A 20,126-nucleotide genomic window follows, 5' to 3' on the forward strand; every position below is an offset into this window, starting at 1 on the left:
GGTAATTGCTGGGGCTGTACCTTAATTAAGGCCACGGCCACTTCCTTCCAACTCCTAACCCTTTCCTATCCCATCGTGGCCATAAGACCTATCTGTGTCAGTGCGACGTAAAGCCTAAAAAAAAAAAAAAAAAAAAAAAAAAAAACATGCCTCTGTGAATGTTCAAAAGAGCCAACCCATTGAATCGACTTTCACTTGTTTGTTGTCAGTTTCTGTTTATTTTCTTTTGTAAAAATTCCATGGAGCGAGTTCTAACCCCCAGTGCCCCCTTTCGCTACGCCCGTGGCTGTAGTGTAGACTACCCGTGCTGCATGGATGGTTTTTAATCGTTTTCACTTTGCCACACCCACCGGAGAGGGTTATGTTTGTTACTATGTATACTCGGGGTTACTGAGGTGCCATACACTAAGGACGTTAGTCACTCGAATATTTGTATTTGTTCTTGCCAGAATTATCACACTGTAAACAATAACAATGCCATGAATGTGATATTATTTAATTTTAAACTTTGTAAACATTATAGGATGTTTGTACTGATGCCTCTCTTGTCCCTGAGATTTTGTGAAGTTTTCTATCCCAGATTTCGCAGAGATGCACTTAGGCCCTGTCCACACGTTCAAGTTCACACCTCCTCTTACGATATCGACAGCGGTTTGAAAAGTAACACGGCCGGGCTGAGAGGCTCAGACTGTGGAGACTCTGGCCTTCTGACCCCAACTTGGCAGGTTCGATCCTGGCTCAGTCCGGTGGTATTTGAAGGTGCTCAAATACGTCAGCCTTCTGTCGGTAGATATACTGGCACGTAAAAGAATTCATGCACCTTCGGCGTCTCCTAAAACCGTCAAGAAGTAGTTAGTTGGACGTAAGAAACAGTAACATTATTATTAAAAGTGGCACGAAGGTTTTTTAATGAAGGGCTAACGATTGGTATATGACTTGTCCGATTTGACTCCAGCGCAATTTTCACTGTCTTATCCGGTTACGGCCTTTAAACTGCCGCTACAAATGTGATATGATTTTAAAGTTAATAATAATAATAATAATAATAATAATAATAATAATAATAATAATAATCACAGAACGATTTGGCCGTCCGGTTAGGAGCGCGAAGCTCTGAGTTTGAATTCTGGAGATAGTGGATTCGAGCCCCACAGTCGGCAGCTCTGAAAATGGTTTTCCATGGTTTCCCCATTTTCACACCAGGCAAATGCTGAGGCCGTACCTTTATTAAGACCACGGCTGCTTACTTCCCACTCCTAGCTCTTTTCTGTCCCATTATCGCCATAAGACCTGTCTGCGTTGGTGCGACGTAAAGCCAATTGTAAAAGAAAAAATCACTATTATCATCTCAGACATATTTATGTAAATTTGCACCAGAATACGTTCTGCTTTATCAATACAAATTGAAGGGATGTTTAACTGGCTATATTTACAGTGACGTGCTCTCACTGAATTTATTTTCTCTCTCAAACTCCAGGCAAGTTTTCGAGGCACCTCTCATGGCCTGCAGTGCTATGCAGCCTGGTATCCACTATCGTATCTCAGACCGTGCCACGTTCAGGGCAGCGAAATTGCACCTAAGGCCCTGCGCACATTGGGACGCGGGCGAAACAGCTTACGCAGCGCAGATTGGTTTTTTGTAATTCACACAAATCATTGTATCATCGCAAGTTGAGAGGCAGGACAGGGCAGGGCAGAGCAGTACAGGACAGTTCTACACCTACTACCGCCTACCCCACGCAGTGTTCGGTACACTGTTTCCTGCGCATTTGCGCATAGTTTGTTGAGAAATAAAGCAAATTATCAAAGCCATTCGGTCTCACTGTGCTTTATACGAAGTGAACTATGTGGACTACAACACAGTTTTTTAATGTTAATTTCCACCAGGTATGTGTGCACTGTACAAGCATCATGAGAAAATGGCTAAACATAATTTAATGAAAATAGGTATGTAATGTCTGGGAGTAAAGTACTACAATCTAGGCTAGAAATAATTTTATTCACACTGGTGAAATGGTTTAGGAGAAGGCCTAAAATGTAATTCTCAAATATCAGTTATTAGTAGTCCTATCCATAAATACTACACAACATAAGTTATAGATAATACAATTTCGGATCACTGATGTTGTCTACAGTGTATCGTACCGGTTATGATAACAAAGATATTAAGGAATTCAGGCTTTTGTTGTTTAGTCCATTTGAACGCCGAGTACCACTAACATAGAAATATTGCTCAATGGTATTAACTGGCGAAGGTGGTGGTTTTTTGTCGTGATTGTGTTGAGGTGAGAATCCGCGTGGTCTTCAGGCCATATCGACAAAGAAAATTGTGAAGATGACTGTAAAATAAATATAAAGTCGCGAAGGAACGGACGCTTGAAGAATAAGAAAAGAAGTCATAAAAGGAAGAAGAAGGGCACTCTTTATATTGGTTGGAAGAAAGCATTATTCTTTATTTCTTTCTTTCTTTCTTTATTTCTTTCTTTCTGAAAACCGGCGAGACACTGCGTAGCAATGGGTGCTCACAGTTTCGTCTGCTCTACACTATCCTGCTCTGCGGTCAACTCATTCAATGTGAGCCCGGCCTAAGCGTATCCGAGTTTCGAATCTTTGCGTTAACAGCAGACATCCTAAGGTCGATATTCTCTCCTAATTTCTCCATAATTTTTTATGGTAAATAATGGGAAAACTTTTCTCAGTTTCCTGAACTCCTACCCAAATTATTGTCCCAAATACATTTACAGTCTCCGTCTCTATCAGTTATTACTACCCACAGAATTCTTTATAATGTATTTAAACCTATGTAGTCAATTCATAACAGAGATAATAGGTTTATAAAGACTTATACTTCAATTCCCGTCCCTATAGCACTGAATTTAAGAAATATTTTATTTGCACATCACACATTCTTAATGCCTTCAACCTTCGCAATTTCACAGATACTGCAAACTATGCCCTACTCAAATAGTTCTTGCCATTGTTCTTCCTGGTGGAGTATATAGCGGGATGACAATACGTAAACTTGTTTTTCTCAATCAAAAAGCCGGATATTTCGTAAATAATTTGTTTTTATTACTACTATTTTTTAATTCTTGAGTATCAAAAATAAATGAAGACTCCACTTCCAAAACTGGTTCCTTCCAATTTGTAGAAAAAATGAGGTAATTGCGGTTTTAATCTCTCGCCAACTCTTCTAATAAATCTGTTACCCATTTCATGGCTAAAATTGATATTGACCTGCGTAACTTAGCTTCAAAGTATATGTAATTTTTCAAAACTCTCTCCTTCCACCACGTGTACTGCTCCAAAACTCTCTCTTTCCCTACATGAATTGTTTTCAGAACTTCTTCAGTCCATATGCAAGATTACTATTACTTGTTGTTTGGGTTCCATCCATTTAAGTTCATGTTTTCAACCATTACTAACAATGTATAAGCTATATTGCTATCACCTCCTGGTAGAGGACGAAATAAATTAAATGATCCGTCAAAATAGAGGAAAAACAAAGAGAAATATAAGAGGCAAGAGTACCTAAATTTTTTAATTCCGAGGGTGCGTGTCCTAATGCTGTAAACAATTAAAAAATAATGTCAGTATTAATTACTTTTGATGTATTTCATTTTAATAATGAAAATAAAACATTTACTCCCCACTGCACTTGAAATGGGGCCTGTCTTAGGTCTACCCGATGGAGATTCTCCACGCTCCAATAGTGCATATTGTGCTATTGTGATACTGGCTTTACGTCCCATTAACTACTTTCAGGGTTTTCGGGGACGCCGAGGTGGAGGAATTTAGTCCTGCAGGAGTTCTGTTACATGCCAGTAAATATACCGACAAGAGGATGTCGTATTTGAGAAACCTTTAAATACCACCGGACTGAGCCAGGATCGAACCTTCCATGTTTGTGTCTGAAGGCCAGCGCCTCAACCGTCTGAGCCGCTCAACCCGGCTATTTCTTTTTAGATATAGGCCTACTTCTCTCGCTAATCTTACAGTATGTAATAAGAAACTGTGTGTTTATTGTTGTGATGATTTGACAATGCAGGATATACAAAATTTTCATGCAGGCCTTTATGCCAACTATTCAAAAATAGACCAAGATAAATTCACAATGAAGCACACATGTCAAAGTATTCCTACAAGAAGTATTCCGTCAAAGGCATTCGACCAGGAAATTCAGTTACTATCGGTTATTTTGTAAAAAGTAAAAAGTCTGAAGTACGCCTTTCTGAATATGGAATCTCAAAATTTCGAATGCAGAATCTGAGTCGCAAATTTACGAACACGGGCAGCATCCATAAGGAAAATAGAGGTGGTAATAATAATAATCGTATGGCCTCAGCTACCGTGTGCAGACATTTCAATTTGACGCCATCTGGCTGTCTGCTCGTCAATTTCGACGTTCCGTTTTACTATAGTCCCTCACGAGATGGCAGACCGAGTAAACCGAAACTCTCTTGGGCGTCTATGGCTGACATTTAATGAATTTTGTCGGGTAAACACCAAATGTGTCACCCGAGATCTTTTACATGCCGACATCGTACGACATGGAGTGTCGAATGGACTTTTTTCCGCCCTTCAAAAATCCGACTACCTCTGCCGGGTTTCAACCCGCTAGCTTGGGATCCGGAGGCCGACACTCTACCGCTGATCCACATAGGCAGCTATAGAGGTGGTGATAAACGTAGAAATATTGTCAAGGGGCATAAGGAGTCAGTTATTACTTTCATTTCCAATCTAAAATGAGTTGATTTGGACTATGGTAGAGAAGGTCTGCACGGCAATATCTTCCTAGTGAGAGTAGCATTAAAAAGCTGTGGAAAACGTAACCTATTGCACAGAAAACAAGGATCTGTTGGTTAAATATGAATATTTTTAGAAAGGTTTTTGTCACAATCTTCAATATTGGCTTCAAATCTCCAGCAACGGTTGCCTGCTCTGAGTGCATCGGACTTAACGGCTTAATTGTCGCATATGAAGTGCCTCATGAAAAACTGAACTCATGAAAAAATTTAGGGTGCATACGCAAAAAGCAAAAGCATTTTATAAAGACCTTAAAACTCCTGAATGAAAACCAGTTCAATTGTCATTTGATTGTCAGAAAAATATGCTTCTTCCCAGGGTTCTTAATCAATCATAATTATAATATTACTTTAGTCCAAATGATAAAGTAATTTTCAAAACTCTCTCACTCCGGTGTACAATTCCAAAACTTTCTACCTCCAACCACATTTCTTTATTAACTTCGCAAATATCGAGCCTTGATTTTCTTAATTATGACTATAATAAATGTGTGTTCACTCAGCTATAAAACTGAAAATAGTTGGCCACTGCCACCAAAACGAAAGGAGTTATTAGTTTTCCGCGATTTTTACAAGATCGTGTTAAGGATATAGGCAGTTTTGGAAGTGGAGTCTTCAATTATGTTTATGCTTTAGTTTTCAATCATAGTGAGCAATGTATGTCTTAATTTAACTCGAGTTGATATTTGTACAAGCAGTCCTGATATGAATCTCTTTTAAATTTAATATTTAATTAATTCAATATTATATTAATTTAGTTAGCGATTGCATGCAGAGGCATTTCAGTAGTTATCTACGTTTCGCATACACAAAATACCTGACAGAATATCTCTAAATAATGTAACAGTGCTAACATTTTATCCGGAGGTATCATTTCCGTTGCAGAAACATCACAGGGAGGTAGGCAACTCTCTCGACACTCACGGTGATGTGGGTGTCTAATCTTGGATGGAGTGGGCTCGCGAAGCGAGGATGTGCTGTATAACTGTGAAGATCGCAACCTCATTCTCTTCCACCATCAGCCAGCAGCAAAAGGTTATCTTCAACTAAGTGCATTATTCTCTTCTGAGAGGCCTACAGCTTACTACAGCTCTCATTAACGACTGTAATGTTAAATGTGCGCAGGTGGATGTATCTGTGGAGGGACCTTTTTTGACCTCGAAGTCCGGAAAGCACAATGTTGTTGATAACACTGAAAGTGTCACACAACGTCTAGATTACGCTCATGATATTAGCTGCTATTGGAAAGCCTCGACCCAGGAGAATGAAGGAAATTTGAGAGGTTCGAGAAACATCTGTCTCTGAATAGGAAGATGATATATAGGATATAGGAGTCACTTTTCACAAAGTGGTCAACGTAAGAGTACACAAAATTATTAAACCAGGGCTCACTACTTGCATTATTAACAACGAATGAAGAACGAATTACTAAAACATGTGGTTAACAAAAGACGTGCCCCGCGTTGTGGTGACAATTTGTGGTTATCCTTATTATTAATTAACTCATTAACCATACTGCAGTGCCTGACTGTGATTTACAACTATAATCTCCATCAATATAATTGATTATTACTATTATTATTATTATTAGTAGTAGTAGTATTAGTAGTAGTAGTAGTAGTAGTAGTAGTAGTAACTGACATTGAATAACTCTTATTATCACTGCTATTAAATTGATTGTTAAACATTAAACATGTATTTATATATATTATTCATTATTGAGCACCGATCACTATCAAAACGTGACAATTAGGTAGAGAATGACTCCTTCGTATTCTCAAAGATGTGGGGTGATACCTCACTCGACAACATACTGTACGATGATACAGATTTTGGAGGAGGACAAAGTGGTTAGATTTCCACATTGATTTAGGATTACTTTAAGCTGTTCTACTTGAAATAATTAACTGAACGCATTTTATAACAAAACCAAATTATATTGGCTCAAATTTAAAAGAGCAATTGTGAGATTTGATGTTACAAGAAACTGAAATTTCCAGAAACATGAAATAAAAATGAAAAAGAAGCTATTGGTGTCCGCTTGAATTAAAATATCGTCGGAACATATCTCACCATCTTTGGAATATGGTATTCCTCCCACTGGCTTGTGTTACCTTAAACAGCCCCGGAACGGCTGCTAAATCTTCCTTCTGGTGCGTGATATCAGATGATGTGTCCTTGGTTCCACTGCACGTCTGTCCACTTATGTAAGCGAATCTAGTTGAACCAGTCCTGACTACCTAGTTTCATGTTCGTGACCCAATGTCAGCTTCTGAATATGCTTTCGTTTCGTCAATGGAAAGATTAACCAGATACAGAGCCTGCTACAGTTAGGTATACTGCTTTCTGTAAAGATTTCACTCGCTCTGCTTTTTATATTTCCGGTATTACTGATCGGACTTATATCCACACTGGTGGCACAGCGCACAGTATTTCCTCTTTATAATAACTTGGATAGAGTCGTACTTGTAATTTCTTAACCATGGTGACAGACAGAATCAATTGGAATAAATCTGAAGTAGATAATAAGTTATCAGTATAAATGAGCTCTCCGAAAAATGCAAGCCCTTATAACACCTTGCTCGATCACGTGGCTTCTCCTATAATAAATATCCCCGTCTTTAAGAACATCGGTCATCCTGCTAATTTCATCCCCTAATTACATCCCATATTTTGACACTTTATTCAAAATTTTTCCGCTCCTTCTTGGCGTCCTTGCGTTTCAATGATTGTTGGCCTTGTGCCGTGAGCGACCTCGCCCTCGGGCAGTGGCTATTCCGACGCATTCCCACACTTCCTCTTATTAATACCTAGCTTTGCACAACTACATGTCAGCTTCTGAATTACTTTAGGTTAAAATATTACGTTATTCAACAAATCTCACCGAATATGCAAGTTTTACCTACTCTAATAAACATGGTACATGATCCGTCCTAATATTATATAATACATAGTTAATGATATGAAGTGGTGTGAGCTAAAAATAATTAGTATAGAAAATCGATGATGGTATTGAATACAAAAATAATGTAATTAATAATAACTGATGATAACGGATGTTTGTAACTAAGTTGAACAGTAGCAACCTATCACAGAATTTCAACAGATCTAAAACAAAAGTAAATTTGTTCAGGACGAACATACGCGGTACACATATGAAATAACCTGGCTGTATTTTTATGAACGTCCTGAAATAATTAGCACACCAAAGATTTCGCTTTTGACTTTAAAAAAGTGAACTTCCGTGATCAGTGCAATGACTCCTTCTTCAGTCGTTGCTCATGAAGCATGTGTTAATCACTCTGTGAACTCTGACCATGGCCACTTTGTGAAATATAACTTCTTTTTCTTCTTGTTCCTCCTCCTGACCTTCTCCCAGTTACCCGGTGTCGGCACTTCTTGTAGATGTATCCCATTTTTAAGGACGGATGTCTCTTCTGACGCCAAACTTTGTGACATACTCGTATAACTCCTGTCACTTTTCTATACAGAGGCAGATGCTTTTCGCAACACCCAAAGGACTGAGAGGTACGGGCCGTGTAGCTCTAAATTTGCATTGAAGTGTTAATGTGTTTGAACATCACCAACGGTAGACATGAAGGTGATTTTCCGTGGTTTGCCACCTTCACACCAGGCTGTAAGTTAATTAAGGCAACGGCTGTTTCCTTCTCAGTTCTACCCTATCGTCACCAGAAACCTATGTGAGTTACTGCGGAGTAAATCCGCCAGCAAAAAATAAATACAAAGTTCCAGCATTCTCATGAAGACAAGGTTTTCCATTGGCAAATAACATTACGTATGCAAACTAGTCCCTGTGAGATTACTTTCAATGATATAAACAACGCCGTGTTTTTTCGACCTCGAAGTGGGATAGGTTCCTCTCGAGTCAAACGAATGGGAACGAGCTCCGGGATACGACATACAATACCGTTTCATTATTTACTAGTAGTGAGATCAAGGCAAGCCTTTCTGATATTGATAACTAAGTATGTTAGTTAGAAAATTTGAATACATCGGCTTCCTTCGTGTCTTCATCTTCCGGTCATATTTTCCCAATTCACTGAAGTCGACAATTGTAGCTAATTTGGCCCAGTTTTATGGCCGGATGCCCCTACTGACGCCAACCCTATGTTCAGGGACGTATTCACTACTGCCTGTTTGTTGTGGTGATTGGTAGTGCAGTCTGTTTTGTGTAAATGATGGGGCGTGTATTAAGCTGAACACATATACCTAATTCCCGAGGTGGGGGGATTAAGTTAAAATCCCCGGTCTAGCCGGGAATCAAACTAAGGATTCTCTGAACCTAAGACCAGCACGCTGGCAACTCAGCCAAAGAGTCCGAATAGCCTCATGTTTCGTGAGTTAATAGGCCTGCAGTTGGACAAGAGTTCATTTGAACAAACGTCAAATTAAATCGACTGAATTTGACCAGTCCACTCTTGTGATGAAGATTGCAGGCCGAATCTGGGAACGATCAATTAGGATTTAAGAGTGTCTAGATGCAAGGATGGCTGGCCGCGTTGCTCATTTAGTTAGATAATCTTCTCCTCCACTAAATGTTGCTGGTTCCAATCTCGATGTGCTCGTTGGCGTGTAAATTCGATAATCTGTTGTCATTACATACACTGGCACGTTAGTAAGTCTCATTTTCGGAGAATAATCCCAACGTCTCTTAAGTCTATCGACTGTTAAAATCTAAATTATTAAAATATCAGCGTAAATATGCCATGTAGTCCAGTGGGAGCATAGTAGCCTTCCATTCGAATGGAGAGGGTTTCATAATGGACACCACAGAAAATGAAGACGTTTTGAGTACACTCCCCTTCAGGTAACATAATTGGAAATAAAAGTGAGTCAAAAACCACTTTTCGTCATTCTAGGAGTAGTTTTCTGTATTTTTTCTACATCAAATCCTGGCGATTACCGGAAGAGTACCTAACATAGTTCAAGATCACTTCGTTCCCAATTCTAGCTCAACTCATTGTATACAAGATGCACACACACACACACACACACACAGCTACTAAGTTCAACGGATGCACATCACACGTGTTAAGTATACAGATATGTTGTCCTTGACGTTCCAGGTCATACAATGAAGTAGCAGCAACAACAACAAAAACAACAACAGCATATTCTTGCACATTCATATTAAATATATTAGAGCAGTTTGAAGTATTAAGTCTCGTATATTACAAACCACAAGCCTTCATTTAAATTTGTTTAAACAATGACAATACTTATTATTTCCAGTAGGCTATGTCTGGTGGTGGTGATTATTGTTTTAAAGAGAAGTACAACTACGAAATCATCCCCTATTAACAACAATCATAACAGAAAAAAGAGGCCAGATCCTTCGAAGCCTGAAGATGTCAACGAATGAATGGGGAACCCCCTCGAAGGGCGTGGAATCGAAAGACTCCCTATACTTCGTAGACATAATACAGTACAATCGGGATCGGAAGAAAGCAGGAGCTGACCAAGAAAAGATCGGATAGGAAAGTAGAAAGTGAGGGCTGACATCCGAACTTCTCCGACTTGTTATGATCAATTTCAACTAATTTTGCCCATTATCAGACAATATCCATTAATGCTGATATCCGCGCAAATTGAGAGGATACACGTGCGAGTGATCCCCGTTTTGTACCTTTTCTCCTTTAAAAGCCTCTTTTTTCAAGAAATAGAAAGTAGAATATCGTAACTGAATCTGTTATTCGATAAACTGGACAAGTCCAGAAGGGTATATTTTACATCAATTAAAAAAGTATGTCTTTAACACAAACAAAATATGAAAGGATTGTGAGTGCTACACCTTTCGAAAGAACATCTTAAAATTACTTGACCATCACATGACTAAAATGTTTTCGTTATATGGCATATTTTTTTAACTAGGACTTGTGCTATTTCTCAAACAAACGTAAATAATTTTCATCTTTTCTATTTTTAAGACTCTTAATGTCCATAATATTTACTGGATTTCTTAACAGTGACCAATTTAACATTCCTATGTGCTTTAATTTACATTTTATAATTACTTCTAAAAACTATAATGTTCTGTGCTCCAAAAACTCTACGACACACTATCGACACACTATGTTGACGCTTTACTGCTAACATTTCCAGGCAGAGGCACAGGTGCTTTCACTCTATTTCGATTTCCATATCCTTCGTAACAGTTAATCCTGGACATGTATTATTTCTCAAACTACCATGATTTTTAAATTGCGATATTGGGATAGGAAATCATTGTACTTGTGTCAGTTCTGTGTAGCAGGATGCACTTACGTTTGAAATACGTAACTATGTTCATAACACAAATCTTCAAAAAATGGACTTGTGCTGTTTCTCAAACAACAGATTAATTTGTATTTGGAATAGATTTCCTAATGAATTGAACCGAGTGGTATTTTCTTTTGAAGCATTACCTGCATTCTTCTCTGAATTCCATTGCATAGGCGTTCTTTGAGGGTCACGTGTGATGTATTGATAATACTTGGGACCCGCATTTCGTCCGGCGGGGTCGAGATTCTCGTCCCAGGTAACGGGTGTATCCTCCATACCAATCTCCTCGCCAGCGTACGTGATGGCTGTCCCAGGAAGGAGAAGTGCAAGCATATTCAGTCCATCAACAAGTTCAGCTCCAAATCGTGTGGCTACACGGCTGTTGTCGAGGTCTCCCAACTGCAAGAAACAGTGGCATTGCGTGAATGTCAAGGAATTCGTATCTTACGAGTTTTCACACGAATACAGGATAGAAGAGGTAGGGTTTATCGCTCAGGAATGATCATTTATAATTATTTTTAGGTTGTACCAATTATGAACGTCATAATTTTCAAAGTTTTGCTCACTGGTCTCACCGAGCATGTAGATGTAAGATTGAATTCGGTAGGTGGTGGTATCGAATCCCGGCATCGGCAGACTGGAATATGGTTTCCAGTGATTACCCATGTTCATACCAGACTGTACCTTAATTAGGGCTACAGTTGTTTCTTCCCAGTCCATGCCCCTTCCTGTCAATCAAAAGAACGATGAATCACTACTGATCTGCATTTAGGACAGTCATCAAGATGGCATATTCCCTATCTGTTGTTTTCTTAGCCTTTTCTTAAATGATTGCAAAGAAATTGGAATTTCTTTAAATATCTCCCTCGGTAAATTATTCCAATCCCTAACTCCCCTTCCTATAAACAAATATTTGCCCCAATTTGTCCTCTTGAATTCCAACTTTACCTTCACATAGCGATATTTCCTACTTTTAAAGACACCACTCAAAAGTATTCATCTATTAATGTCATTCCACGCTATCTCTCCACTAACAGCTCGGAACATACCACTTAGTCGAGCAGCTCGTCTTGTTTCTCCCAAGTCTTCCCAGCCCAAACATTGCAACATTTTTGTAACGCTACTCTTTTGTCGGAAATCACCCAGAACAAATCGAACTGTTTTTCTTTGCATTTTTTTTCCAGTTCTTGGATGAAGTAATCCTGGTGAGGGTCCCATACATTGGAACCATACTCTAGTTTGGGTCTTACCAGAGACTTATATGTCCTCTCCCTCACATCGTTACTACAACCCCTAAATACCCTCATAACCATGTGCAGAGATCCGTACCCTTTATTTACAATCCCATATGGTGATTACCCCAGTGAAGATCTTTATTAACACCTAGGTACCTACAATGATCCCCAAAAGGAACTCTGTATCCCACACATCCAAAATCTATAGGTGTTAGTGCGACGTCAAAACGCCAGTAAAACAGTCACTAGTCTCAAATATAAGTCTCTCCGATCTGCAGGCATACATTCACTGGAACTGGAGGTCGAATTATTGCTTAACCCTTCCCCATAAACTTCAATACTCTCTTCGCTGACCTCTTCTTGATTCGTGTCACATGATCCTACCATCGAACCAATTTCATTTTGTATGTTTATTCCGAACTGCTGTGTTATTCCTGCATTCGAATATCGTCCTCTCGTCTATTGTCAACCAAAAAATATAAAGACTGTTCAATTGGAACAAGGAATAAAACGTGACATGATTCATTTCTTTTACAAAGAAGGTCTTTTGACCAGGAAAACTGTCACGAAGTGTGTATGTGCTCCACGCCAACGCAACCATGTACACTCGGCGCCGTTATCGCTGGGGTTTTATGGATCACCCACCTTAGAGCCAAGACCTCCCCCGTCAATCAATCAATCAATCAATCAATCAATCAATGATCTGCATTTAGAGCTGACACCTAGGTGGCAGATTCCTAACTGTTGCTTACCTATACTTTTCTTAAGTGATTTCATATAAGTTGGAAATTTATCGAACGCCTCCCTCGGTAATCCCTAACTCCTCTTCCTATAGAATAATATTTGCCCCAATTTACCCTCTTGAATTCTAACTTCATCTTCATATTAAGATTTTTCCTACTTTCAATAACTCCACACAAGCTTATTCGTCTGCTAGCGTAATTCTACGCCATCTCTCCACTGACAGCTCGGAACATACCACTTAGTCGAGCAGTTCGTCTCCTTACATCCACGTCTTCCCAGCGCATACTTTCCAACATATTCGTAACACTATTCTTTTGTCGGATGTCGGATATCACCCAGAACAAAAAATGAAATGGCGTATGGCTTTTAGTGCTGGGAGTGTCCGAGGACATGTTCGGCTCGCCAGATGCAGGTATTTGGATTTGACACCCGTAGGCGACCTGCGCGTCATGATGAGGATGAAATGATGATGAAGACGACACATACACCCAGCCCTCGAGCCGGCGAAATTAACCAATGATGGTTAAAATTCCCGACCCTACCGGGAATCGAACCCGGGACCCCTCTTACCAAAGGCCAGAACGCTAACCATATAGCCATGGAGCCGGACACCCAGAATAAATTGTGCTGCTTTCTTTTGGATCCTTTCCAGCTCCCCTTGAGACCATCACGTATTCGACCATTTGAAGAAAGAAGTCCCTAAAGAGAAAGTATTTTACCACTAATCAAGCGGTTCGCGATCCAGGGTGCAGGGATACGTTTTCGGCGTTGAGATAAATACCTGAACGGTGACAGTGATTATCTACAGACTTCCTTGAACCCTTATCAGTATGTAGTCGTTGTAGCGTAATTGTCCAACACACATAAAGTAAAAAAAAAGTAAAGTAAAGTAAAAAGTAAAAAAAGTTTATAGACATCAGTCTATGTTTCAGTTGAACAACAGTTGCATCTAAAGATTATTTTGGTGTCATCAGTTTAAGAAGCTACTCACCCCCCAATTGGACCATTTGTTGGGCGGGACGTTGCTCAGCCACATGTTCACAGTTTCCATCACGTCCTCGGCGGTGGAATGGTTGTTCAGCTGTGTGATAAGTAGAAAGTTGAAAGGGAAATCTGCCAGGGGATGTTTCTCATCTCCATAGAATTTCATTGTGTTTTCTACGGAGTCATATACTTCAGCCATCATAAGCCTAAAACATTCAAAGTGCACAGTGTATTATTCTCTCAACACCCGGCACTCCAAAGATAGCTCCATACACGCCAATGAGTATTAGCATATAACAAATTACACTGACTGACAGAGCAAATGCAACACCAAGAAGGAGTGGTTCGAAAGGGATGAAAGTTGGGGAAAAACCAGAGACGGCACGGACGAATAATTGATGTTTATTTCAAACCGATATGCAGGTTACACAATGCGCACGGCATCGACTCAGTAGGATGTAGGACCACAGCGAGCGGCGATGCACGCAGAAACACGTCGAGGTACAGAGTCAATAAGAGTGCGGATGGTGTCCTGAGGGATGGTTCTCCATTCTCTGCCAACCATTTGCCACAGTTGGTCGTCCGTACGAGGCTGGGGCAGAGTTTGCAAACGGCGTCCAATGAGATCCCACACGTGTTCGATTGGTGAGAGATCCGGAGAGTACGCTGGCCACGGAAGCATCTGTACACCTCGTAGAGCCTGTTGGGAGATGCGAGCAGTGTGTGGGCGGGCATTATCCTGCTGAAACAGAGCATTGGGCAGCCCCTGAAGGTACGGGAGTGCCACCGGCCGCAGCACATGCTGCACGTAGCGGTGGGCATTTAACGCGCCTTGAATACGCACTAGAGGTGACGTGGAATCATACGCAATAGCGCCCCAAACCATGATGCCGCGTTGTCTAGCGGTAGGGCGCTCCACAGTTACTGCCGGATTTGATCTTTCTCCACGCCGACGCCACACTCGTCTGCGGTGACTATCACTGACAGAACAGAAGCGTGATTCATCGGAGAACACGACGTTCCGCCATTCCCTCATCCAAGTCGCTCTAGTCCGGCACCATGCCAGGCGTGCACGTCTATGCTGTGGAGTCAATGGTAGTCTTCTGAGCGGACGCCGGGAGTGCAGGCCTCCTTCAACCAATCGACGGGAAATTGTTCTGGTCGATATTGGAACAGCCAGGGTGTCTTGCACATGCTGAAGAATGGCGGTTGACGTGGCGTGCGGGGCTGCCACCGCTTGGCGGCGGATGCGCCGATCCTCGCGTGCTGACGTCACTCGGGCTGCGCCTGGACCCCTCGCATGTGCCACATGTCCCTGCGCCAACCATCTTCGCCACAGGCGCTGCACCGTGGACACATCCCTATGGGTATCGGCTGCGATTTGACGAAGCGACCAACCTGCCCTTCTCAGCCCGATCACCATACCCCTCGTAAAGTCGTCTGTCTGCTGGAAATGCCTCCGTTGACGGCGGCCTGGCATTCTTAGCTATACACGTGTCCTGTGGCACACGACAACACGTTCTACAATGACTGTCGGCTGAGAAATCACGGTACGAAGTGGGCCATTCACCAACGCCGTGTCCCATTTATCGTTCGCTACGTGCGCAGCACAGCGGCGCATTTCACATCATGAGCATACCTCAGTGACGTCAGTCTACCCTGCAATTGGCATAAAGTTCTGACCACTCCTTCTTGGTGCTGCATTTGCTCTGTCAGTCAGTGTATTACAAACTTTACAGTTGTGTGCTCCCAGCTCTAACAGTTACTTTCTTAGCCCAGCTTTCTATACTTTCCATCAGAAAAAGTTACGTTCCTTTTATTTCGAGTGTATGTAAGTTCTGGTTTTATTTCTAAAGACAGCATCGTAGTGTGAAGTCAAGTCGTAGTGTTAACACTGGAAATAGTTATGTGTGAATTTGTATATGACGATGCTGGACTTAGAATATTAAACTAGTTGTATTTCTTGTTATATTTTCTTTCCACGGAATTGCTTGTTGTGCTCTTGTTGTTGTTGGGTAATCATGTTTTAACTTTATTATCACACTACTGTAAGTGATCATTGCCACCAGAATACTTGAGTTGCCAAGATGCAAAGAGCCTTAAGTCCACAAAAAATAAAAATTGAGATAAGACTACCATTTCCTTCTTCACATCATTTAGCATTGATTAACATTAGCGTAGCCAAAATCCTCTATTTGCAACTAGTGCGGTGGCCTCATTTAGTTCTATACCCCTTATCTTTAAATCGTTAGAAACTGAGTCTAACCATCGTCGTCTTGGTCTCCCTCTATTTCTCTTACCCTCCATAACATAGTCCATTATTCTCCTAGATAACCTATCCTCCTCCATTCGCCTCACATGGACCAACCACCGAAGCCGGTTTATGCGTACAGCTTCATCCACAGAGTTCATTCCCAACTTAGCCTTATTCCCCTTATTCCGAGTGCCCTCCTGCCATTGTTTCCACCTGTTTGTACCAGCATTCATTCTTGGTACTTTCATGTCTGTTACTTCTAACTTAAGAATAAGTTATCCTGAGTCCACCCAACTTTCGCTCCCGTAAACCAAAGTTGGTCTGAAAACAGACCTATGTAAAGATAGTTTCATCCGGGAGCTAACTTCCTTTTTTTGTTTTTTTTTTTGTTTTTTGCTTTTTTGTTTTATGTCGCACCGACACAGATAGGTCTTATAGCGACGATGGGATAGGAAAGGCCTAGGAGTTGGAAGGAAGCGGCCGTGGCCTTAATTAAGGTACAGCCCCAGCATTTGCCTGGTGTGAAAATGGGAAACCACGGAAAACCATCTTCAGGGCTGCCGATAGTGGGATTCGAACCTACTATCTCCCGGATGCAAGCTCACAGCCGCACGCCTCTACGCGCACGGCTAACTCGCCCAGTAACTTCCTTTTCTACAGAATACTGTTGATCGCAACTGCGAGCTCACTGCATTAGCTTTATTGCACCTTGATTCAATCTCACTTATATATTACCATCCTAGGATAACACACATCCTAAATACTTGATATTATCTACCTGTTTCAGCTTTGTATCACCAGTCTAACATTCAGTTGTTTTGGATGTCTTACTGACATCAATTTAGTCTTCAAAAGGCCAATTTTCATACCATACTCATTGCACCTATTTTCAAGTTCGGCACAATGTGCCATTAAGATCAAGTCGTCAGCATAGGCCAGACTGCTTATTGCATTTCCACGTAACTGAATCCCTCCCTGCAACTTTATACCTTTCAGCAGATGATCCATGTAAACTACGAACAACAAACCCTTGTCTAACCCCTGTAAGTACCCTGAACTATGAAATCATTCTACCATCAATTCTCACTGAAGCCCAATTGTCAACATAAATGCATCTGATTGATTTTAATAATTTACCCTTAATCCCATGGTCCCCCAGTATAGTTAACATCTTTTCCCTCGGTACCCTGTCATATGCTTTTATACAGCCTGAAGAATGACAAGTAGATCAGCTGAAACTTGACGGTTTAAATTAATGTAAAGTACCTGCTGCCTTCTAAGTTAATATTTTGTGAAATATTGTTTTGTTTCTCTGCCACAAAATAACGGAAATGTAAGAAGAATAAAACAAATGGAAATAATATATCGTAATTAAATGATTTTGGTCCGCCTCTGTGGTGTAGTGGTTAGTGTGATTAGCTGCCACCCCCGGAGGCCCGGGTTCGATTCCCGGCTCTGCCACGAAATTTGAAAAGTGGTACTAGGGATGGAATGGGATCCACTCAGCCTCGGGAGATCAACTGAGTAGAGCTGGGTTAGATTCCCTCCTCAGCCATCCTCGAAGTGGTTTTCCGTGCTTTCCCACTTCTCCAGGCAAATATCGGGATGGTACCTAACTTAAGGCCACGGTCACTTCCTTCCCTCTTCCTTGTCTATCCCTTCCAAACTTCCCATCCCCCCGCAAGGCCCCTGTTCAGCATAGCAGGTGAGGCCGCCTGGGCGAGGTACTGGCCCTCCTCCCCAGTTGTATCCCCCGACCCAGAGTCTGAATCTCCAGGACACTGCCCTTGAGGCGGCAGAGGTGGGATCCCTCGCTGAGTCCGAGGGAACAACCAACCCTGGAGGGTAAGCAGATTAAGAAGAAGAAGAAGAATGAAATGATTTCTCAGATTTTCTTCTTCCTCCAGTCCACCTAAGGTTTTGTTCCCAGTACTGTAGCATATGCCATTAATTACATTAAGCTGCTTACTGTTGCAAATACCCTTATCTACAATGCAATGCAGCATAATGCCTTATGTCCAAACTAAACATTTAAATATCTAGAGAATCATAGATATTTCTTGGCAACTCATTTTCCAATTGCGATGTATTTGTCAACAAAAATTGTAGCTAATAACTCGTGTAGGGGACATCGCCAAATCAGACTGATGTTCATTAAAGGGGTAAAATGACTTGGCACGGTGTATGATCATCATCATATTTAGAGACCGCTAAATTTTGAACTACTATAACAGTACAGGAAGACCTACACAGGTTATCAGAAAGTACTCACAAGAGGCTATTGACCATGACGTTCCATGCCCTTTAAATGAAACAACAATAGTAACATTCACTTCGATCCCAGTTTTTGCCATGCATTTCCAGCTCTTAGTACACACCTGTACAGAGCCTCCGTGGCTCAGACGGCAGCGCGTCGGCCTCGCACCGCTGGATACCGTGGTTCAAATCCCGGTGACTCCATGTGAGATTTGTGCTGGACAAAGCGGAGGCGGAACAGGTTTTTCTCCGGGTACTCCGGTTTTCCCTGTCACATTTCGTTCCAGCAACACTCTCCATTATCATTTCATAGCATTTATCACTCATTAATAAATCACCTTGGGAGTGGCGACCCCATTGTAATAACAGCCTATATATGTTTCATTCATTCCATCCCTGACCCGGTCAAAGACTGGAAAACAGGTTGTAGGTTTTCATTTTCAGTACACACCTGTACATGATATAAGTGTACACCACGAGAACTAGTGGCTGCAAAACCTAATGCGAAATCAGGGTAGTCATGGAAATTCTACTATTGTAGTTTTGTTACTTTTATGGACGAATGTGGTGACTGTATAAGGATAAGAATAAGAAGAAATTTCAAGTCACAATTACGACCAGTCAATCTCCACAGGTAACCGAATATGTTGACCGGATCCACTGCTAAATGGTTAGCATGCTGGCCATTGGTCCAAAGGTCCCGGGTTCGATTCTCAGCCGGGTTGGAGATTTTAATATTTCCCTTAGCTCCGGGACTGGGTGTTTTTGGTGTTCCCGACATCCCTGCAACTCACACACCACACATAACACTATCCTCCACCACAATAACACGCAGTTACCTACACATGACAGATGCCGCCCACCCTCATCGGAGGGTCTGCCTTACAAGGGCTGCACCCGGCTAGAAATAGCTACATGAAATTATTATTATTATTATTATTATTATTATTATTATTATTATTATTATTATTATTATTATTACCGAATATGTTTGAATTCCATCAAATGTATGTAATTCTCTAAATTTGTATGATTTTAATTCTAAATCAGGAAGAATTCCCTTCCGTTTTATTTTCTTAGCTGAAAATGTAGGCTATTTCTTTGTCGAATATCAATATTTTCTTGTTTCTAACAAATGAAAAACACAATACCAAACGAGTACAAACGCAGCGACGTGGACAACTTTGACTAGAAGATCACTGATCAACTATTCATTGCCTTTATGTCCAGTCGCTGAAAGAAAAGAGCGCATTGTAAGTTCCTTACAGGTACACTTTTATTTTTCATTTTTTTATTTACTTTACGTCACACCGACACAGATGGGTTTTATGGCGACGATGGGATAAGAGAGGCCTAGGAGTGGGAAGGTAGCGGCCGTGGCCTTAATTAAGGTACAGTTCCAGCATTTGGTTGGTGTAAAAATAGAAAACCACGGGAAAATCATCTTCAAGGCTGCCGACAGTGGGGTTCGAACCCACTATCTGCCGTACGCAAACCCACAGCTGCGCGCCCCTAACCACTCGGCCAACTCGCCCGGTACACTTTGCTCAGAAATAATTTAACCTA

General features: G+C 41.1%; 1 protein-coding gene across 1 annotated transcript in view; it reads right to left on the reverse strand.

The window, feature by feature from the left end:
- Window positions 1-20,126, reverse strand: part of LOC136863502 (maltase 1-like) — a 64,723-nt gene that overhangs the window by 8,320 nt on the left and 36,277 nt on the right. Inside the window, exons 6-7 of the mRNA XM_068225968.1 lie at window positions 14,058-14,256; window positions 11,231-11,486 (exon numbers count right to left, since the gene is read on the reverse strand). Coding sequence (XP_068082069.1) covers window positions 11,231-11,486; window positions 14,058-14,256 — 455 coding nt within the window. The remainder of the gene's footprint in view (window positions 1-11,230; window positions 11,487-14,057; window positions 14,257-20,126) is intronic.

Source organism: Anabrus simplex, chromosome 2, assembly GCF_040414725.1.
Source record: "Anabrus simplex isolate iqAnaSimp1 chromosome 2, ASM4041472v1, whole genome shotgun sequence".
Lineage (NCBI taxonomy): Eukaryota > Metazoa > Arthropoda > Insecta > Orthoptera > Tettigoniidae > Anabrus > Anabrus simplex.